At 46.1% G+C, this 22,896-nt stretch overlaps 1 protein-coding gene across 7 annotated transcripts in view; it reads left to right on the forward strand.

Annotated features, from left to right (window-relative positions):
* The window catches only part of UBQLN1 (ubiquilin 1), a 35,810-nt gene that overhangs the window by 11,892 nt on the left and 1,022 nt on the right, over positions 1-22,896 (forward strand). For 2 of the 7 annotated variants that reach the window (XR_005456617.1, XM_038769858.1), the window contains exons 2-10: positions 1,257-1,408; positions 5,299-5,414; positions 7,781-8,043; positions 9,557-9,715; positions 10,698-10,938; positions 13,106-13,248; positions 16,570-16,653; positions 18,797-18,912; positions 19,337-19,505. Coding sequence is in view for 6 of the 7 variants with exons in the window: in XM_038769858.1 (XP_038625786.1) it covers positions 1,257-1,408; positions 5,299-5,414; positions 7,781-8,043; positions 9,557-9,715; positions 10,698-10,938; positions 13,106-13,248; positions 16,570-16,653; positions 18,797-18,912; positions 19,337-19,505 (1,443 nt within the window). In the remaining variant the exon portion in view is untranslated. Of the gene's footprint in view, positions 1-1,256; positions 1,409-5,298; positions 5,415-7,780; positions 8,044-9,556; positions 9,716-10,697; positions 10,939-13,105; positions 13,249-16,569; positions 16,654-18,796; positions 18,913-19,336; positions 19,506-20,843; positions 22,862-22,896 lie in introns of those variants that run through there. The other 5 variants (XM_038769855.1, XM_038769852.1, XM_038769854.1 and 2 more) reach the window with 5 other exon arrangements.

Below are 22,896 nucleotides of genomic sequence, written 5' to 3' on the forward strand. Positions count from 1 at the left end.
CTCAGGTTATTGGCACCTGTGGTCATTTTTTTTTTTTTTACCTCTCTCCTGTGCCTGTTTTTATTCTTGCTTCGGCATAGAGCAGGAGTGGCCAGGCTCTGGCTTGCCAGCCATGAGCAGCTCTCCACTTGCTTGTGAAGAGCCAGGCCCTGTTCCCCAGCCCCTGCCCTGGCTGTCTCTTGCTCACCGTCACCACTTCCCAGCCGCTCACCACCATGGCCCCGCCCCGGGAACACCTGCTTGTGGTTCCAGTTCAAGGAGTCTTTTGAATCTGCGGCTCTCAGCCATATTGTGTTTTGGGTTGGCAGCTTTTCAGTTTGTAAGGCTTTGGCTACCCCTGGCAGGGAGGCGTGCCCCAAATCTAGTGGAGACCTATTGGACTTGAAGAAAGACACCAAATTTGCACGTGTGTGTGAAAGAAAATGTGACCCAAAGTCCCAGCAACATTGTGCACACCCAGAGCTTGTCCCTTGTTGTGCTGTCATTTTTGCTTCTTATATGCATGCATACCCTTTCGCCTCCTTGTTACATGATCCTTCCGAAACGACTCCTTCAGCAGAGCCACTCCTTTCCTGATTGCGGTGCACCGTGCTGGGCTGTCTGCAGCAGTCCACTCCCAGCTTTCAGTTGGGCTGCAGCATGGTCCAAGGCTTTGTTTTTCTGTTTCCTTAAACTATTTCGTCCGGCCTCCTTGTTTTCAGTTTCCCATTTTTAGTTGGCCATACAGCAGCTGTCGGCCACTCTGCTCACGCATTCCCACCCAGCAAAGCTATGCCGAAATGAACATAGCTTCGATGCTAGGAGCCTGACTTCATCGTAGGACTTTGCTGCTTGTGTTCCTGTCTTGCCATTTGCTGTCGAATATCACCTGTAAATCACACTGACGGAACCGCTCGACACGTTGGTTGCGGTGTCTGTGTGGGGCCCAGGCGTCGCAGCCGAAGAGACATTGCATTTAGCAATGTGGGGATGTGGAAGCAGGGACCTTTTTTACTGAAACAAGTTATTGTTTTGGATAGGAATATCTTGCTCTTGAAAGCAACAAACTTTAATTGGAAACAGAGAGGGTGTTGGTTCCAAAAGGCCAGCTAGAGTATTTTATATGGCTTTGAAGCATTGCAAACAAGTTGATTTAAACAACTGTAAAAAACCCCAATAAAATCTTGCTCCAGTTGTCAGTTTCCTTCCATCTGTTCAAAGTCGACTAGATGGCTCCATGTCAAAAAAGTTCTGTAATGCATTCTTGTCTCCTTTAGTTTAAGGAAGAAATCTCCAAACGTTTCAAGTCTCACACTGACCAACTTGTGTTGATATTTGCCGGAAAAATTTTAAAAGATCAAGATACCTTGAGCCAACATGGAATCCACGATGGACTTACTGTTCACCTTGTCATTAAAACACAAAACAGGTGGGTTTGTGGATGATCATTCTAGGCAGCTGTATACGTCCCCATTTCCCATCACATATCTTTCAAGAAAACATCATTTGAATTGCTAGATTTATTTTCTTTTTAAAGCCCAGAAATGAATTCTCTTCTCTGAGTGTAATTGAGATGGAGCAGCCAAAGCTATGTGTTCAAGTTGTTCACAGATAGCTGCTAATTACCGACAGTGGGTTTCCAAGCATATGCCCCAAATGTTAACTCTTGAGCGCTGTGAGGGCCAAAACCAGTCAGTAAATGTTTCCTCCCCAAGTCTTAATGATCATTCAGTTGCTGAGAAAATGAACTCGTGCTAATGAATAGAAATAAAGAAATTCAGAAGCATAATTATAAAACCACAATGCCCCAACCATCAGTCTGAGTTCTTTGGTAGCCGTGATAATATAACTATTTTTCTTCTCCTGCTATTGCTAAATGATACTGCCCGAGTCACTTGAGATGCAAGCAATCAATCAGTCGTATTTATTGAGCGCTTACTGTGTGCAGAGCACTGTACTAAGCGCTTGGGAAGTACAAGTTGGCAACATATAGAGACAGTCCCTACCCAACAGTGGGCTCATAGTCTAGAAGGGGGAGACAGAGAACAAAACCAAACATATTAACAAAATAAAATAAATAGAATAGATATGTACAAGTAAAATAAATGAATAGAGTATGTACAAACATATACATATATACAGGTGCTGTGGGGAAGGGAAGGAGGTAAGACGGGGGAGATGGAGAGGGGGACGAGGGGAAGAGGAAGGAGGGGGCCCAGTCTGGGAAGGCCTCCTGGAGGAGGTGAGCTCTCAGTAGGGCCTTGAAGGGAGGAAGAGAGCTAGCTTGGCGGATAGGCAGAGGGAGGGCATTCCAGGCCAGGGGGATGACGTGGGCCGGGGGTCGACGGCAGGACAGGCGAGAACGAGGCACGGTGAGGAGATTAGCGGCAGAGGAGCGGAGGGTGCGGGCTGGGCTGTAGAAGGAGAGAAGGGAGGTGAGGTAGGAGGGGGCAAGGTGATGGGGAGCCTTGAAGCTGAGGGTGAGGAGTTTCTGCCTGATGCACAGATTGATTGGTAGCCACTGGAGATTTTTGAGGAGGGGAGTAACATGCCCAGAGCGTTTCTGGACAAAGACAATCCAGGCAGCCGCATGAAGTATGGATTGAAGTGGGGAGAGACACGAGGATGGGAGATCAGAGAGGAGGCTGATGCAGTAGTCCAGACGGGATAGGATGAGAGCTTGAACGAGCAGGGTAGCGGTTTGGATGGAGAGGAAAGGGCGGATCTTGGCAATGTTGCGGAGCTGAGACCAGCAGGTTTTGGTGATGGCTTGGATGTGAGGGGTGAATGAGAGAGCGGAGTCGAGGATGACACCAAGGTTGCGGGCTTGTGAGATGGGAAGGATGGTAGTGCCGTCAACAGTGATGGGAAAGTCAGGGAGCGGGCAGGGTTTGGGAGGGAAGACAAGGAGTTCAGTCTTGGACATGTTGAGTTTTAGGTGGCGGGCAGACATCCAGATGGAGATGTCCTGAAGGCAGGAGGAGATGCGAGCCTGGAGGGAGGGGGAGAGAGCAGGGGCAGGGATGTAGATTTGGATGTCATCAGCGTAGAGATGATAGTTGAAGCCGTGGGAGCGAATGATATTATAAGAAGATGGGTTAATAGGTTCATATGGATCAATCACTGGTATTTATTGAACGCCCACTGGGTGCCATACACTATACTAAGTGCTTAGGGGACGACAAAAGAAGACACAAGAAGGTCATTGTAGCTAACCCACACATACAGAGGAGGCAAGAGATCGCCCATTTAAGAGATCGCTCATTTACGTTATCGACAGGCCCGCCCAGAGGGAAAGCCAATAATATGAGGAGCCGGTCACTACTCCCAGGGCACTCTCAGGGGGATTGCAGAAATGGGGAGTGAGTGAGCTTAGGTAGCTGGAGAAGGGCAGCCATTTTAAGTTATTTGGGCCTGAGTGATCCTAGGCTCAAGATGCAGAAGAATTTCTCTTTTGAGGGGCCAGCGTTGGGAGGGAGGAATCCGGAGGTTAGGGCCCCAAGAGTGAAGCCTGCTGGGCGGTGTGAGGTTGAGGAGGTTCTCAGTGAAAGGCTGTAAGCAACCCGGATGTGGATGTTTGCAGATAAGGAAATCCAGCGGGACTTCTTTTAGGAAAGCAAGAGGGTCCTGGGGGAGGGGAATGGTTCTGGCTTTAGGGCTATGCATTTGGTAACATTTCTTTTAAGAGCTGTTGCTCAAATATGAAAGCTGGGCTTGGGTCATAGCTATGCTGAAACCAGGGGCCATTCAGGTTCTGCACTGAGGCGATTGGCAACTTATTGTTAACTTGAAACACACAAGAAACTGGTTAAAATCACCAGTGACACCGGAGAGCGTGAAGCTTGCACTGGAAGGTGGCAGTTAACACTAAGGTGAAATGGGGGAGGGAGGTAAAAAAGCTCTCCAGACTCTCAGCAACCGGATACCTGGAAAGCAGGACTGCCTAGCTGGACCCTGGATGGCAATTGAGATTCAAGGGATGGGGGCAGGGTTGCATCAGGGTGAACTTGAAAAACTGTCCTGTTGAAGGAAAAAGGCGAGGGTTTTAGGACCTTGGGGTCACATCTGGGTGTCAACTCTTTTACCCATAGCTCTAGGGATAACAGAAAAAGGAATATCAACCAGATAAAGGACTAGGAAGGAGGATCCCCATACTGCCGTACCTGCTTTTAAAGAATATAATGGCTGAGGGGGGACAGGGACGGCAGGGGACAGGCAAATTATTTAAAAATAGTGGGGTAGGTGCTGGACCAAGGATATATCAGATTGTAGTGTGAATGTCGGGATGAAATAGCTGAATAAAACTCTGAATGTTCAAATGCATATACAAATTCAGCCCACAGGTGTTTGGCTATAAATAGGTAAGCGGAAAGGTTGGCTGTTCATTGACGTGACCTAGGGTGGGGCAGGCTTCCTGGAGGAGGTGAGATTTTTTAAGAGGGTTTTGAAGATGGGGAGAGTCGTGGCTTTGAAAGGGTGGGAGGTTTTCAAGCAAGAGTAAGGGATTTTGTGTCTTGTAGGTTAGAATTTGCTTGACTGGGGCAGGGGGAGGGAGTAGTGAGCATAAAATTCATAAGTAGAAGAATATCACTCCTGCAGGACCTCTGTGAGAAGGTGGGAAGAATATCTGGTATCATCTTTACAAAGGCTGTTGGGGCAGCTCACAAAAGGAGTTGCCGATTAGTTTTGAGGGGCCTAGGTAATAAAATAAATTCAAAATAACCACCCTTGAAACTTGAAACCAAACGACCTTGTTCTAGTTGTTTACAGTCCTCTTCCCCGCTGTGTAAGTAGTGTTCTCCTCAAATATTTTGAAAACAAACAAGATGATTTTTAGAGTAATTATTCTGCTGCCTCCCCTGGATTTTTCATAACTTCCAACACCCTTACCTCCAGGCCTTTGCAGCTACCCAGCATACATATCTTAAGCATGCAGGACATCTTAGCTGCCTAAATTCACTTACCCAATGGTCATTTGGGTTCATTTGAAATTTAATCCTTTACTTCTTGGGTGTATTTTCATTTCTGAAACCTTTTTAGTATCCCCATGACTTGGCTGAGTACCCACTAAGCACTCGTATACTCACCCCAGCCCCACAGCACTTATGTCCATAGGCTCATACACTACGATTTCCCCTACCTGTAATTTATTTTAACATGTGTCTCCAGCCATAGACTCTGAGCTCCTTGAGGGCGGGGATCGTGTTTGTCGACTCTACTGTAATGTACTCAATCCAGCGCTCCGCACGGGGTAAACGCTGCATTGATGGATTGATTGATTAAACTGCTGTTTTCAATACCAATTTTCCCATCCCCTAGACCTCAGGATCATCCAGCTCAGCAAACAAGTACCACTGGAAGCAGTTCCTCTACATCAGCGCCATCCAATAGTAATTCCACACCAAATTCTACAAACAGCAACCCATTTGGCTTGGGTAAGAGTCTTTATTAGTAAACTGTGGGGGAGGGAAGAGGATTATTTTCATTAAATGGTATGTTTGGTACTGACTCTGTTCACTCCAGCTACCCAGATTGCGGGTGTATTTTTGACAATCTTGCTCGTATATTTCTGTTTATTGAAAGTTCCACCCACCGTAGGTTCTGTAGTTTAATTTTTTTTTTTGTCTTTTGGACTTCCAGTCAGAGTTGTCTCTCTAGGTGAACAGAAGACCTAGTTTTTGATGTCTTTTTCAGTGGCTCTCTGTGGACTTGATGTTTTAAATCTAACAGCCCAAAGACATTTTATTACTGCAGGTGTACCCCAAGGTACAGCCGGGCTATGTTCCTCAAAAATGTGGTTGTATCTTGGGGTAATTATTCCACAGGCTTACATGCAATTAGTTATGTTCTGTTTCAGACCCAACCCAATGAAAACTGAGTCCAATGGGTAAGTAAAATTTATTCTGAAAAATCCCTCCCCTTTTCTAAAAGGCTTTCCCGCTCCCTCCACCTATCGTCGCTCCTGCTCCAGTATTTTTCTGAAACCAGTGCTGCTGTGCTCTGTCCAGATTGACCTTAAGCAGGTGAAAGTGCTATGGCATCACGGGGTTACACACTCATTGGGTGAGGCAGCGATCTCCAGCAAACCCCCTGAATAGGAAATCGGCAGTAGCTCCAAAGCCCAACTTGGCATTAGAATGCTAAACTGCTTCCCTGTCCCACACTTTACTACATGGTGGCCTGTCGCCCAACTCTCCAAGGAAAATTTCAGAAGAATGCTTTCATGGCTACTGTTGAGCCATGCCATCATCCTATTTCCATCCCTGTTCCGTTTTCTTCTGATAAAGCATCCCATGGCCTAATGTTTTCTCTGTAATCTATGTCCTTAAGAAACTAGATTGCTAATTCATTTCTTCGCACTGCTCTGAGAGGCATCAGCTACTGCATATTGTAGCCAGAATTCACAAGACATGCTAGAATTAGCCCCAGTTCATGGGAACGTATTATTCCTTTTTTGAGAGAGCTAGGGAAATAAATGGCCTGGGGGTATTTCTCTCCCTCAGACCACACGGCCTTTTCAGGTCGAGGTCAGAATGATAGTTTTCAGGTTGACCCGTTTCTTCCATGTCATTGCTTGGCGTAGGATGGGAGAATCCCAGGGGGTTGGGCAGGCTTCTTCCACACCTGGGAGCAAAGGTGAGGAAGTGATTTTCAGTTTTGGGATCTCACTGCCCTTCCGGCACTCCCAGACCACTTCCAGATACGGTGCCAGGGAGCTTTTGCCTCCTTTGTGCTGGGAAATGGAGGTGGGGGTGTGTGTTTTCAGTTCTGCTCTGGAACCTGAGCCATGGAAGCCAGGGGCACCTGGAAAAGTCAGAGAGGTCTGCCACATTTGGCATCTGGGGTTGTAGCATGCTGGCTCACGGCATGATACAAGTTGAATGGTAAATTGGAACCCTTTCTCCATATCAGTGAAAATGGGGAATGTAAAGTAGTGCCCCAAATTATAATGGTAGATTTTGTTGACTTTATGCCAGGAGTGAAGTGATTTCCATTGTGCTTGTGACATTCATGCAAATCACCCCTCATTCTGGAGCTCAAAAGTCTTCCCTTTACAAATGGCAGAACCAGACTCCCTCTTGGGATCTCAGTAAGAAAAAAGACAGCAAAAATCCTTTCTTGGAATGATTATCACCTGACCATCTTGATCTGGACAGATGAGTGATGTTAACTCTTTGGGCCAGTCATGCTGGGAGCTTTCATTTCCTTGTCATTGACGCATCTGTGGAATGTCCACAATCCCAGGATAATTATTACCTGGGGGAACTCTAGTAGTAATGGTAGCTATTAAGGGCTTAACATGTACCAAACACTGGACTGAGAACCGGGGTAGATACAAGAGAATTGGCTCCCACACGGGGCTTGCCGTCTAAGGGGAGGACAGATACCCGGAAGAATGAGACTGCATTCTCAACAGCAGTGAGCTCCAAGTATGACAGATGAAGAGAATGACACTCTGATGCGGAGGAGCAGTCGCCGAGCCGCTCAGACCACAGTTTCAAACTGTTACGGAGATGCCCACGATGGCTGGTGGTTTGGCTCTGGATGCCAGACTGACACCACCCCCCACCCCGGACCCCAGAGTCCCAACCACATGTGGCAAGTTGTTGCCCACCCTCCGCCTCCCCCTCACCTCCCCCTTGGTGGGGCAGAACTCATTATTTTTTTTTTCTCCAGGGTATTTGAGGGTATTTGTCAAAGTGAAAAGAGCTTTAAGAAGTACGATGTTGTAACTGCTGACTCTCTGTTTTTGTTTTTCTCCCCCCCCCCCGCCCCCCCCCCCCCCACTTCCCCTCCCAAGGCGGCTTTGGAGGTCTTGCTGGTCTGAGTAGCTTGGGCCTGAATACATCCAACTTCTCGGAACTACAAAGTCAGATGCAAAGGCAGCTCATGTCCAACCCTGAGATGATGGTCCAGATCATGGAAAACCCCTTTGTTCAGAGCATGCTTTCAAATCCTGACCTGATGAGACAGTTAATTATGGCCAATCCTCAAATGCAGCAGTTGATACAGCGAAATCCAGAGATTAGTCACATGCTTAATAATCCTGATATAATGAGACAAGTATGTTGAAAATCCTTCTTGCAAATTTTACTTAGCACCAATTCAGACACTGTGATTAGTCTTCAGTCCAGGATTATAGGGCCAACTGATGTTTAACTAGAGTAAAATTATGGGAACTTGGCTAAAACTATCTCGACAATTACTGTAAATCAGGAATTTTTTTTTAGTAGTTTAAGAACTTTGGGGCTAGTTTTTAAGTAGTCCCAAAAGTGTGCAATGTTTGCTTACCCAGTGTAAAAGTGAACTTAGCCATAATGCCATTTCATGCCCCTATTAGCATTTTCAAGAGTTGCTTTGTTAGGTAAGTATTTTTCTGACTTTGTTGTTGTTGTTAACCCACCATACATTCTGCAGATGTCATTCCCTTTCATTTTTGACCCATAGCCATCCTTTCCCTCCCCTCAGTGTTCCCTTAACACATTAAGATTCTAGGGTCCCCGCATAAGCCATGCAGACCCGTTAAGCTCCGGGTCCAAAAGGAAACAACCCCCAGCCAATAGTCATTCTCCCCAAACATTCACCCCTCCCTTCTATAAGAAGGGCTGCTCTAAAACCTCCCATTCATCCATTCATTCATTCATTCAATCAATCGTATTTATTGAGCGCTTACTGTGTGCAGAACACTGTATTAAGCGCTTGGGAAGTACAAGTCGGCAACACATAGAGACGGTCCCTACCCAACAACGGACTCACAGTCTAGAAGGGGGAGACAGACAACAAAACAAAACATGTAGACGGGTGACCATAACCATCAAATAAACCATCAAATAAGCTTATGCCTAACCTAAATCTCTTCCATCCCCCCTCCCCCCGCAGGGCATAAACCCTCTTTGGCCTGTTCATTGTAAGATGCCCTCCAAATATGTGTGGAACCATAGTGGAGTGACAATGAGATTGATGTTGCCAACTTGTACTTCCCAAGCGCTTAGTACAGTGCTCTGCACACAGTAAGCGCTCAATAAATATGATTGAATGAATGAATGTAAAATTAGACATTAGATGCCCTTGGCTGAAAAGAGGGACCTGTCCATTTGAATCTCAGAATCGAAAGGCCATCAAGTCCACCTTTTCTTTCCTCGAGTTTGCGACAGACTTTCTCAACACAGCACACGGCTATATGTCTCAATTTTTATGGGCTAGCCATGTACCCTGAATCTAAAGTCAAAAGCGAATTGGAGTGGTTTCTCGCTAATCTGCTTGGTAGGATGAGTAGTTTTCAGTAGTGGTTTTATTTTTTTCCCCTCTTCAATTTGTCATGCCATTGCTAGCTTGCTTTTAAGGAATTAGTCTTATTATCAACAGCTGTATTCATAGATAGGTAGCCCTCCGTTTTTCAGTGCAGCCATAATGAGAACCATCGAAAACAAGATTGATTGAGGTTGCCACCCCAAGTGTATCAGGGAGCCCGCTAATTTAGCTTTGAAAATTGATGAATCCCTTGATGAGCTGTGCTGTTATCCTCTCCTCCAAATGGATTTCTCACTAATTGAAATTGAGCATATTATTTTCTTAGACTCTAGAACTTGCTAGAAACCCAGCAATGATGCAGGAAATGATGAGGAATCAAGACAGAGCCTTGAGCAATCTCGAAAGTATACCTGGTGGATACAACGCTTTGCGGCGTATGTACACGGATATTCAGGAACCAATGTTGAATGCAGCACAAGAGCAGGTGAGAAGCTGATTTAGAATTTCACTCTTGGATATCTCTCTGAGTTAAACAGAAGTCTTTGGGACAGTGGGAGTGTTGGCAGGTATTCAGCATTACAAAATGATTGAAAGACTCGATAGTGACAAACGTAGTTCACGTTAAGGGAAGCAGGCATGAGACTTGAAACAGTTCCAAACCAAAGTCTTGGTGAAGAGGAGGAAGAGTTATAGTAATAGCTTTTGTTGAGCTCTTACTGAATGCACTGCACTGTGCTAAGCATTTAGGAAGTACAAAGCAAAGCAAGTGACCTGCTCCCAAGGAGCTTACACGCTAATGGGAGAGACAACTATAAAAATACTTACAAATAGAATAATCTCAATATATTTTTTTTAAATGCTGGGGCAGATACAAGCTGATCAGGTTGGACACAGGGTTCACAATTTTAATCCCCATTTTACAGATGAGGTAACTGAGGCACAGAATGAGGTCCAGTTAGAAGAAGATGGGCAGGGAGGGGCTTGCCAGTGAAGACTGCAGGTATGTAGGATGGGGTGACTTGGTGGAGAGCTTTGAAGCTGGTGGTGAGGCATTTTTGTTTGACATGGAGGGACCCTGAAAGGCAGCGGAGGGTTTGGAAGAGTGGAGAGATGTGGGCTGAGCGCACTTTCAAGATGATATGTACAGCAGTATATAGGATAGATTGGGGGTGGGGAGAAGCTGGGAAACCAGCAAGGAGGCCAATACAACAGCTGTGATACAACCAGAGCTTCCACCAGGGCCGTAGCCGGGTGGAAAGGGTTGATCTGGCAGATGCTTGCGTAGGAAGAACTGGCAGGATTTGGCAGCAGATTGAATGTGAGAGTTGAAGGACAGCAAAGATTCGAGGATGACACCGAGCTTGTGGGTTTTGGGGGCAGGAAAGATGGTGTTGTTTACTGACTGAGGTGGGAAAGTTAGGCGGCGTCATGCAGTTCAGTTATATGGTCTTTTCCCTCCTTTATAGTTTGGTGGCAATCCATTTGCTTCCTTAGTGAGCAACACACCCTCAGGTGAAGGCAGTCAACCTTCCCGTACCGAGAATCGAGATCCTTTACCCAATCCATGGGCTCCCCAGTTTGGTCCACAGAGTTCGACCAATAGCAACACCGGGAGCAGCGCTGGCAGTGGAAGCAGTGTTGGCAACAGTTCTAGCGGCACCACAGGTCAGAGTTCTACAGTGCCGAATTTGGGACCTGGAGTAGGAGGTATGTAGAGAGAGAGAGAGAGAGAAAGAGGGTTTTTTTGTGTTTTTTTTTTTTGTGTGTGTGTGTGTGTATTCTTGGTCATCCTTGAATCTGGATGTGTGTCTATATCTTTTTTTTTTCCATACCCAATCTCACCAAATATTCAAATGCCATTCAGTTGCTAGGCGAGGCAGTTTTATTCAATGTTTGTGTAACTGGCCTGTCTAAAAGCAAAGGTGCTCTAGCCCCAGCAGTCTTGATGAAAATGGTCCAGGGCTGTTGGGTTAATAAAAGATTGGCTTGTCTTGGTAGCATCCTTGTTTCAGTGGGACGGGAAAGAGGCTCTGGTTGTGTACTTTCCAAGCGCTTAGTACAGTGCTCTGCACACAGTAAGCGCTCAAACACGAGTGAGTGAATGAATGAATGAATGAATATTCGTCTAGGGAGAAGGTTGAGCGAGACATTGAGGGAGGAGTTGTATGCCTTAGATGAGGATTCTGAAGGTGGTGGGGCCGGGGGATGTTGAGAATATGTAGGATTTGGTCCAAGTTGAGATGATTGTGGGTCAAGCATTCTTAGTGCTGCGTGCTGTCCTCTCAATGCTGTGAATACTACAGAGGGGAAGAAAAACCACATGTTTTGCAATCTCACCATTCAATTTTTGATTCCTAGCTTGTTTGAAGCCTTGCCTTCATTTCCAGAAATGTTGTTTATCTTTGAAAGCATCCCGCAAACGAGGAGAAAACAGCCAAAATAAGCCCTTAGTTTGATGTGATGTTTTATTAAAAGGGCCAGAGAATGTTTGAACTTACCCATCACCTTTAAAGGCAGTTTGATCTTGCCAAAGTTCAGAATCAGAATTTTCTATCAAGAATTGAGAACACCGTGTATTCTATCTAACCCTCTGTCTCTAGGTTGAGTATACACAGTCAGTACAGTGGGGTGCGAAAGAAACTGGAGTGCAACTGGGGAAAAACTTTGGTCAGGTGACTTGGTTGAATGTTTCATAAGGAGCGAATGGAGCCCAGGACATCAGTGTCCCAGTTGTCCGTGTGATTTACTAGACCCTCTCTTCTCCGTTCTTTTTTCCTTCCCAGAACTCTTTGCACAACTGACTAAATCTGGTTGACCTCTCCCCCTCCTCCCCTCCAGAATTTTTATGCATGTCTTTCATTCTTTTCTGCTCTGCAGGTGGTATCTGGGAGGTGAGGGCATCCTGAAGGGATCTCATAACCCTGGGAGAATCTCACATCCTGGACTAGGCCTGGGGGAAAAAGCGTAGCGTGAGCCAATGTATTGTCTTCAGGGGTTAGGCTAACGTGGTGACATAAAGCTGTTCTGACTGTACTCTGAAGGACCAGCAATCAGGGAAGCGTCGGGTCCTCCTAGGCTGAGTTGGGATGACTCAGAAGGGCCTAAAGGCTGATCACGTTGTCTCTCTAAAAATGGAGTGATGGGCTCTGGATGTCTTCTTTTTGCCTGAAACAAGTTAGCCTGCCCTGGGAAAGGAGTTTCCTGGGATTAATACGATCTGGGGTGGAAAAGAGCCTCGCCTTTGAACCGGCTCTTGGTTCCGATTGGACCATCGCGATTCTGTGTACACACGGGCTGGCTTAAGTGCTGATGTTTCTGCTTGATCCCGCTGTTGTAGACAGAGTTTTTCGCCTCAGGGGCGGTGAGGGTTCAGGGCAGCTGAGAGTGGCCAGAATGATCACCATACTGGTGTAGTAGCCGGGAAGCTGTCTCGACCACTGTAAAGCCAAAGGAGGTGCAGCTTCCTTATGAGGAGTCTTAATGTGCTTTGCTGCCTGTACCTGCCTGGTGATCTTTCCCTGGATGTGGCTTCGATGAGTAACTCGGCAGCGAAAGCGTACGCCTGTGAGGCTATTGCTTGTAGTTGGGCTGTCGGAAGGAATGGTCCGTAGACTGTAATTGCTTCTTTTAATGATGGGAACAGTTGCCACATCCTTCTTGGGAAACTACTTACCTCGGCTCAGAATATTCCCTTTGAGCATTCCACAGAGGGTTAGTCCAGCCGATGAAATGCCACCCTTGCTCCTGCCTTTGAAGTCATGGGCAAGGTGGTTTCAAAGCCAAGCCGTATAGTGAGCAATGGTGATAGGATTTGCATGTTCTATTAGAAAGCGGTGCCTTCTCCCCTCACAAAGTGGCCTGTGTTTGTTTTAAGCTGGTATGTTCAACACACCAGGAATGCAGAGCTTACTGCAGCAGATAACGGAAAACCCACAACTTATGCAGAACATGTTGTCTGCACCCTACATGAGGAGCATGATGCAATCCCTAAGCCAGAATCCCGATCTTGCTGCCCAGGTAAGGTTGAGAATGTCAAAAGATCTGGGTGACTGGGGCTTGTAGTTTGTGAGCCTCACAGCCTGGTGGGGAAGGGGTGGGTGGGTGTGTGCATATATGTGTGTGTGTGCGCACGTGCACGTGTGCTGGCTGAACTCCAAAGCGTCTCCTAAGCTGTTAAACACAACTCCGGCTCTCTGGGCAACTTATCTCGTAACCACCTGAGATAATTCCGGAATAACTAAAGCGGCGATGTCCTGGCTGCTCACTGGCTAGACGAGACCATGAGGGAGCTACTCAAGAGCATGAGGTGGGAGTAAGCTGGGTGCGAGGGCTTGATCGGAACTGAAATTCTCTGCACTTTACCCACTTGCGTGAAACGTGGTTTCTCGAAAGTCATTTGACGAAGCAGTTATCGCATCTGTTCTGAAACGCCGCCCTCCTTCGGGTCCCTCGCATAGAGAGGGGGTTCGTTCGTGCTCAGAAGAGGTAGTTTGAAACTGGTGGAAAGCCAGCCAGCAACTAACTGGCTGCCTTTGTGCAGCAAAGGGGAATTGAGGGGTACGGTCTGGGCCATTTAGTCCGCTCCAGACTGAGTCTTTGCCCACCCTATTCCTAGGCTGGTTTCAGCTTCTCCAGAGAGCCAGTTCACAGCCGGCTAGAGAGGAGCAGAGAACCATTCCTATGTATATGGATCACTGTCATCTAGTTGCTGTAGTTTTCAGACTTTTCCCAGGGCGAATGAGTACAGCCCTTGACTCTCTTCTGAGTGACGGGAAAGGCTTCCCTGGAGTTTTATCGAGGCAGACCCTTTCCTTTTTCATTGTCATTCATTTTTTCTTTTTTTCCATGGAACACCTCTCTCCTGAAGCCAAATGGGCCATCACTCCAGAAAGAAGAGTGGGTTTGCTCATAATTCTGGGGGCTTTCCCTGGGTAACTTCTGGTCTCCCTGAAATTCCCTTCTACCTAGTTACTGCAGGACCTGAATACTCCTTTATAGAGATTCTCTCCTCATTCTGGTCAGCTTTACATGCCACAAGGACGTTTCTATTGTCAAAGGCTTGTGTTTTGTTTGGCCAAAATTGCCAAATATCTATGGCCTGTATTTGAAGCCCTGCCCAGTGGATACTAATTAGGATCACTTTAGGGCAGTGGATGTTTCAGTAAGCTCCGGAGGTGGTTTGAATGGGGGAAAGGAACAATGTGGATGTGCAAATACAGGTCAGAGTGCTTTTAACTTTGTATACATGTATTCAGCAGTGTTAAGATGCTTAGTACAACAGCATGGTCTTTTAATTTGACTCTAGAACGCATAATTACAACTCAGCATTTGCAACCCATGTGTAGCCAGGCTCACTCATTATTATTCTGAAACACAAAGAGGGCCTGAAAAAGCCGGCTGAGAGCAAATCTCTTCAACTTGGTCATTTAATGACTTGTGGCTACCCTTTGGTGAGCAGCCGTCGGAAGTCCCAATCTGACATACTTTTGAGTTCTTGCTAATGTCTTGGAAAGTTTCAAAGGGCATAAACCCTATTCACCGGTATTTAATTGCAGTCTGGTCAAGGGTGGTCTTAGGTTTGGTAAATATGAGTAAACAATATCAAAAGGAGGAAATCTGATCAAATCTCTTTTGAACTTGTTCCATGAAAGCTTCATCCTGGATGTTATTCAAAGGGCAATTAAAGGTAAACAGTAGGTCTCCCTAATTTGTGCCACCTGGCAAAATGGACATGGAGGTTTATCGAGTGCTGGACTGGGTCCAGTAATGAAGCAAACTTGCTAGTCAATGAATGAATGAGTGCCACATCCATTGTACATCTACATTATTCACCGCTGTTAATTTTTGATCCTAATTGGAAAAGAACATTTTCCCGGGTGAATGCTCTCAATCTCTCTTTCCAAGGAGTGGTTAGCAGGACTTTGTTGCTTCAGCTTCTGCAGCGACCATGGTTGGCTGCCTCAAACTTGTGTAAGTTCCCAGTTTTCAGCGATTGTGTCGCTAGCCGGGGGAGCAAGTGCCTCTCATAGTGATTCAGATGCTCAATCCATCAGTGATATCTATTGAGTACTTCCTGTTTGCAGGCCACTCTGTTAAGCACCTGGGAGAGTTAAATATAACAACAGAGTTGGTAGACACGTTCCCGGCCCACGGCAAGTTTACGGTCTAGCTAGGGGTCTTTGACTTGGTGAAATTGGCCACCTAGCTCTAAGTGGGACCCGGAAGAAAGGCCTTGGCCCACCAGAGCACTTAGAAGGGTTTTTGCCGTTGACACCCCCCCCCACCCCCCCGCCCCCCAATGTTTTGTCACCACTGTTCTCTTGGCCTAGAAAAGAGACCATCCAAAACTGTGGCCCTATCCTGAAGCCGATGGCAGCACCGGGACCTAGCGAGCTGCCTTGGAGGCCTTTATTGCCAGCTTCTGGATTGGTTTGCACTCGTTACTGTCAGAAACGAGCTCGGCGTTTGCGTTCGGTGCCGAAGGTTTACATCGCGGGCAGGGCTGTCGATTGCTCTCACCTGAGATGTTGAGATAAAATCCAGGAAAAAAAAGAACCTGAACACCAAAACTTGACCTTGAAGTGGAATTTAGCTTTGTGAGGTTCTCTTAAAGCCACCTAGACCTTTCCCTGGCAGTTTGACGGGAAGCGTGCCCTGTCCATTCTTGTCACCTGCTTGCTTTCTAGCCAGCTTTCTGAACTTTGGACTGCTTTCTAGAGCTGGTGCAGCCATTTCATAACTGTCTTTGGTTTCAATGGGCAAATGGCCACTGTGGGTCCTAATCTGGGCATTTGCAGCTCTTAAAGAGGAAAGGTACATTCACTGGGCTTCCGCTAATGCCCAGATTTGCCCAACAAAGCATTCTTGCCTTGACTTCAGTATTCCTCCAGGATTCTCCCAGCCACATTGCTAGGTTCAGCAGAGGAATCGTGGCAGGGGATCAGCAGGGCCGCAGCACCAGCACTCCCCGCTTTCTGACAAAGAAAGATTTTGAGTGCGAGAAGTGAGTGAGGCCTTTGCCCAGAGAGCACCCTGTATAAGCCTGCTTACGGGCGACGTTTGTGCCAGGGTGATGGCCACCCAAAGCTCCCTCTCAGAAGAGATAGGGTAATCAGCAAGAGAAGACAAAAATACTGGGGGTCCCAAGATTTATTCGACTCCCAGTTGTGGAAGTCCTTGCCTGACTCCAATTTAGCCTCCCTCCTCTACTCTAAGCCCCAGCCCAGGGGCATCTATGGGAGGATGGACTGAAGGAGAGAAAGAAAGAACGGACACGAAACAAGATGGGTTGCTTTTGAAGTCTTTCCAGTTAAAATTGTTTGAACACTTGCCCCATAGATGATGCTGAATAATCCCCTATTTGCTGGAAACCCTCAGCTTCAAGAACAAATGAGACAACAGCTCCCAACTTTCCTTCAACAAGTGAGTAAGACCAGATGCTGGCCATCTCCAATAACTGTCTCTCAGAAATGATTTGTTCGGAAAAGTTTCACTGCAGATACGGTCATTGCTCTTGTCTGTCAGATAAAAAACTCTCCAATAAGGTCCTCATCTCATTACCCATTGAATGCAAGTCTGAGCCCTTTTGATTGCTGGAACGGTTACTTGAAGGCATTTTTAAAGTGTCCTAGACAGCACCTTGTATGGCGGGTACTCGAATGAGACCCGAAACCTTTCCTTTTCTTTTTTCTGCCGACCTAACCCTATGTTGCACTTGTTTAACCTCGAAAGCAGTCCACTGTCTCATAACGCTTCAGTGCCATCTAACTAGCAAGGCTCATGTAATAAAGCTCCTTCCCATGTCATGATTTGGACAAATTGTCTTTTACTTTAATGAATGCGTGTCAAGTTCAGATTCACTCATGAGCCATAACTGATTAAACCTCCCCAGTGGTGCTGTTCATATTGCTCACTTGCAAATAACGTAACTGAAATCCTTGTCGAATAAGGGTAAATGATTTAGCCAGGATGATTAATATCCCAATTTTTCAATGGGGTCTCAAAAATGTGACCCAATGGTGTTGGGGAGTCTCTTGTTCAAAAAAAAAAACCCCAAAAACTGGCTTGGAGATCCCCAGTGAGAACTAGTTGGTCGTGGTACTTGAATTTTTCTTTTTAAATGGTACTTGTTATGCGCTTACTATGCGCCAGGTACTGTACTAAGGGCTGGGGTAGACAAGGTGATTGAGTTGGTCGCAGTCCTCATCCCACATGGGGCTCACAGTGTAAAGTCAATACTTTTGACTATCTGTGTTGGAGAATGGAAGAGCTGTAACAGCCCTGTTGGGATTTGTAATGTAGTTCCAGGGAATCTGGGTGCCTAACAGTGAGACTAACCATCTCCGGTTGGTTTGATATCAGGCCATTGTATTCCCTGGGCTGAGAAGAGGTGCCTATATGGCCAAAGGAACCAAAGGGAGTAGCCCCCAACAAGGCAATTTTGTTACACTCTCTATTAGAAACAGACCCCCATTGCCTAAATCAGAAGCTGCGTTGGAAATGTTGTGTTTATAAGGCAGACTCTAAAGGTGACGCAGTCCACGATACCGCAAACTTTAGGGCACTTCTATTTTTCCAAAGTGCCTTGACATCCCTGATCTCAATTCGCCTCACAACATCCCTGTGAAGTAGGGCGAGGCAAGGACTATTTTTCCCATTAGGTTACCTTGTGTGGTTCTCAGAGGCGCCCGCTGCTGTTGTTCCTGGCTCTGCTGTCTTTAGGACCTGGGAGGTGGCATCTTTATATTCAATTGTATTTATTGAGCGCTTACTGCATGCAGAGCACTGTACTAAGTGCTTGGGGAGTACAAGTCGGCAACATATAGAGATGGTCCCTACCCAGCAACGGGCTCACAGTCTAGGAGGGGGAGACAGACAACAAAACAAAACATGTAGACAGGTGTCAAAATGGTCACATCATTAACAAAGTGAATAGTAAATATGTACAAGTAAAATAGAGTAATAAATCTGTACAAATATATACAAGTGCTGTGGGGAGGGGAAGGAGGTAGGGCCCGGCGGGGAATGGGGAGGAGGAGAGGAAAAAGAGGGCCCAGTCTTAAGGGAAGCAGCATGGCGTAGCGAATAGAGCTCGGGCCTGGGAGTCAAAAGGTCATGGGTTCTAATTTCGGCTCTGCCTCTTGTCTGCTGTGTGGCCTTGAACAAGTCACTTCACTTCTCTGGGCCTCAGTGACCTCATCTGTCAAATGGGGGTGAAGACTGAGCCCCATGTGGGACAGGGACCGTGTCCAACCTGATTTCCTCATACCCACCCCAGTGCTTAGTACGGTGCCTGGCACACGGAGCTTAACAAATACCACAGTTATTATTATTATTAATAGGTAGGCCTAAGGAGAAATGGAATCTTTATATTGATCCTAGAAGTGACACTAAATGATTGGTAGGACCGGAAATCACTTGGTCAGGAGGATCGGTGTCTTATTCCCCTTCTAAGGGGGTGTTCAGGGTTATTGGCGTAGTAATCCCAACGAGTTAGTTTTTTCCCATTGAGTGCCTGCCAGATGCGTTTTCATGTGGTAATTGTGAGTTTCTCTCCTCTCCTTAGATGCAGAATCCTGAAACACTCTCAGCAATGTCCAATCCTAGAGCAATGCAGGCTTTGTTACAGATTCAGCAGGGCTTGCAGACCTTAGCGACAGAAGCACCGGGCCTCATACCAGGGTAAGGAAGGTTATGTGAAAAGCTCCACTTTCATCACAGTCACCGTCTTTTTCCTCAAGTTTTAGGCTTTCACTTTTGAATCGCCCTGTGAAGAATTCGGATTTCGTTCCTCCTCAGTCATTCTTATTTATTGAGCCCATTCTTTGTGCACAGCACTGTACTAAGTGCTTGGGAGAGTACTATAACAGACATATTCCGTGCCCACAATGAGCTTACCATCTATGATGTGGCTTTTTAAAGCTAAATTGCCATGAAGAAGTGTGGTTTGTGGTGTGTTTTTTGGTTTTGGAAGGGCTATAATCGTGGCTCCATGTGTTTTTTTCCTAGTACCTCTACTTGGCCCTGATCTGCCAACTCTGGTAGCCTGTCCCAGAGTCTGCTTTAGAACTAGCACTCTAACACTTTGTGAATTGAATCAATTTAGGTTTAGCCCTGGCTTGGGAGGGCTGGGAAGCACCGGAGGCTCTGCCGGAACCAACGGGACGAGCTCCGCTCCTAGCGAGACTCCAAATTCGGCATCGGGAACTGCTGAGCCTGGGCATCAACAGTTTATTCAGCAGATGCTGCAGGCCCTGGCTGGAGCAAATCCTCAGGTAACGTTGGTCCTGTTCTTGAGATGTGGCCATCTCAGAGTTACTGCAGGAGAGTGGAATGTAAGCTGTCTGCTCTGGGAATGTCTTACTAAAAGTGAAACTGTATTCCTTTAGGAGACAGTCAGATTGGATTTGATATTGGTCTCAGAAAGCAATGGCCGTGGCCAAACGGAGGAAATCATAGCATTTCAATGGAGGAGTTTTTAACTTTTTCAGAAGAAGCTGTATCCTCATGGCCTCAGTATGGTGCCTGAAGCAACCCCTGCCCCTTCTCTCCCCCTCCACTGCCTCAAAAAAAAAGCGCCTAGACTCCTCGTACCTCACACACAGTTTCCCCCTCAAACCTTCCCCCTAGCCCCCCCAAAAAAATAGTCACCAGAGCCAAGATCTTCTGGTGGAGCAGAAAGCAGCAAATTGCTCATCACCTGCTCCTGCTGCAGAATTGCCATTATTTGTCTCATTGTCTGCCCTAATGGCCTGGCCCCCTAGAGGTCTGTGAAGTACTCCTGGGATTGTGTATGGGCTGACAGCCTCTGATTTAATGGCTTGGCTTTCAGCAGAGTTAACTCTTAAAAATACATGCACTTTTAAAGAAACCGTCTTTTGGAAAGTCAACAGAAAGCCGATTACTTCTCCGATAACCGGGATGTCTGTGCGTGTTCCCCAAACGCATCCAGATCTTAGTCTTTTCTCGCCCGTGCCAGGCACGACCGGTTCCTTTTCTTAAACTGTATATTATTTGGAAGTCGGTTTCCAGAGGTAAAGCTCAACCGTTTATTGGGAATGACGCTTAGAACCTTTCCAAAAAATCTAGGAGTTCTCCAGACTTTTCTTACTAGCTGCAAGATTTTTCATTGATCCCACTGGTACTTGCCATCAGCCTGGTCTGTCCTATCACCAGGCGCTGGAGATTTCCATGAATTTGTAACCCCAAAGTAAGCTTTAGAGGTTCTTTTAAATCGACCTCGGCCTGATTTTGTTTTAAAGACCCCGGGTTCATGCCAGTTTGTGAAATTGTGTGGCAGAATTGGCCATTAACTCCAGTTTTGTGTCTCTTCCTAAATGATTTTAAAAGCTAACTGTAGCACCTGTTTCATATTCTTAAATGCCCCTTCCTCCCCCGTTAGAGGGGCTTGGGAATGCTTTTTTGTTTTCTTAAAGGGGGAAATGGGTGTTGAAGATTTGTTTCAGGTGCCACCAATTAGTCATTACCCCTCTATTATAGCAGGACTTCATTAAAAGTGCTTAAATTGAGACTTTGAACAGGTACCATATGTGAACAAACCTTGCTTTTACTCCACTGAAAAAGTTTTCTCCAAACTGGAAACTATTTTTCAGCAGCTCCAAAATCCAGAAGTCCGATTTCAGCAGCAGCTGGAGCAGCTCAGTGCAATGGGCTTTTTGAACCGTGAAGCAAATTTGCAAGCTCTAATAGCAACAGGAGGAGATATCAATGCTGCCATCGAAAGGCTCCTGGGCTCCCAGCCATCATAGCAACACTTCTCTATCTTGAAAAAATGTAATTTATTTTTGATAACGGCTCTTAAATCTTTAAAATACCCGCTTTATTTCCTTTTGACTCTTGGAATTATGTCTTGTTATTAACTAGATCCAATCTGATGCATTTTAAGGTGGAGTGCAGTAGTTTTCTTTGAACAGTGGGAATCAATGCTTTTTCACTCAAAGGTGTTGCATGCATCAAACACTTTTTTCTTCTGCATTTATTGTGATTTATGGAAACGGATAACCGCTTTCACAGTTGGGTGAACAGGTTTTGTCCTACACCTGTCCAATTGATTTGCTTTTTAAACATTAGCCTTTGGTAGTAATTTATGTAGAACCCAAAGTATTAAAAGGCAAATGCAATTATTTGAAGCTATAATTTGTGGTACAATATTGCTTATTGTGACTTCGGCATGTATTTTTGCTAGCAAAATGCTGTAAGATTTATACCACTCACTGACGATTTTTGCTTTATTTGTATACAATAAGTATGCACCTTTGAAACGGTGTATACGTACGTTGCGGTAGACTGAGCAGAGCCTGTGTAACCAAAAGGAACAAGTCAACACCGAGGACAAATACTTCCTAATTGCGTAGAATCTTACAGCATCTTTGGTTACCATCTCAGCAAAAATGCTGGTTTAGGCAAGTTCATTTAAAATATAGTTCGTAGAAATGCTGATCTGGATATCTCTAAGCATTCATCTAATTGTACAGAAACATGAATTGTAACTGTTGCAGCATTCACAGATTGACTGTAAATGACTTGAATCTTTGTGTAGAATGAAGGAGCACTCTTGGATGCTCAGAAAGCGCTTTGACCCAAGGCTTTTCAGCTTCTCCCATCGAGAGTCTAACCTGCGTTTGGATTTGTAATTGGAAATGTTACTTTCACTGACCCTGTCACGTGATATTCTGATTAGTTTTAACCGGCGGCCATGTAAAAATACGACTGTATATCTCTTTGAGTTTATATCGGTAGCTCTTTCTCTTGTGCACAGGTAATAAATGAATTAAAAATGAGTTGTGAGCCACTTGTCTTCTGAAGTGTTTTGGTAGCTCTGTTAAGACTAGGTGAGTTTTGTGCTTTTTTGAGCCTCAGGAGGGAAACCCGCCGGGGGGGGAGAGGTTCCCCTTATAGGGGGCCAGAGTTAGGTACAGGTGGTGTATGTGAAGCTCTTTGGATTGCAGTGGATGTAGGGTAGTTGAGAGAGCTCGCTAGAGAGGTTGGAAGGTGAGGTGCAGTTCTGAGGATCAGTAGCCTTGGCTGTTCTGTTCTTGCACAGCCCCTTCCCCCGGGGGAGGGGGCGGGGGAGGGAAATCCTGCTTGCCCAACTCTCAAACTCTTAGGGCAGTGCCTACCTGTCGGGCCAATTAACCATGATGTAGGCATTAGTCACCGTTGGCTGGCTTTTGGTTTGGTATTCTCTTAGGTCATGGTTTTGCTTGCGTGCAGTTTTGGGAAATTGGCAAAAGTGAGGAAGAAGCAGGGGCTGAATGAATGCAGGCTGGTGAAATCAGGGAAAGTAGAAATCTGACTGCATTACTGCTGGTTGCAGAAAAAGTATGTTAGGCCTTTGTTGCCCCCCCACCCCACTTGTTGCTGACTAGACCTGTCACCTAATAGGCGGGAAAAACGCACAGCGCGTAGGCGTGAAGGGAGTGAGTTAAGGATCGTAATCAAACGATGTCTTTACCTTTCCGCCTTGTGCTTCAGGTGGGCAGAATAAAACCCCAACCCAACAACCGACTTCTGTACTGGGGTGACTGGTGGCATTTAGTTGTGGGATAGTGTCATAGCCAATCTGACGATTTATTAATCACTAAATAACATAATAAATCTCTAGCTTTTACACTTGTCTTGTCTTGTCTTTCTTTTGGGAGAGGG

Source organism: Tachyglossus aculeatus, chromosome X4 (genome assembly GCF_015852505.1).
Source record: "Tachyglossus aculeatus isolate mTacAcu1 chromosome X4, mTacAcu1.pri, whole genome shotgun sequence".
NCBI lineage: Eukaryota > Metazoa > Chordata > Mammalia > Monotremata > Tachyglossidae > Tachyglossus > Tachyglossus aculeatus.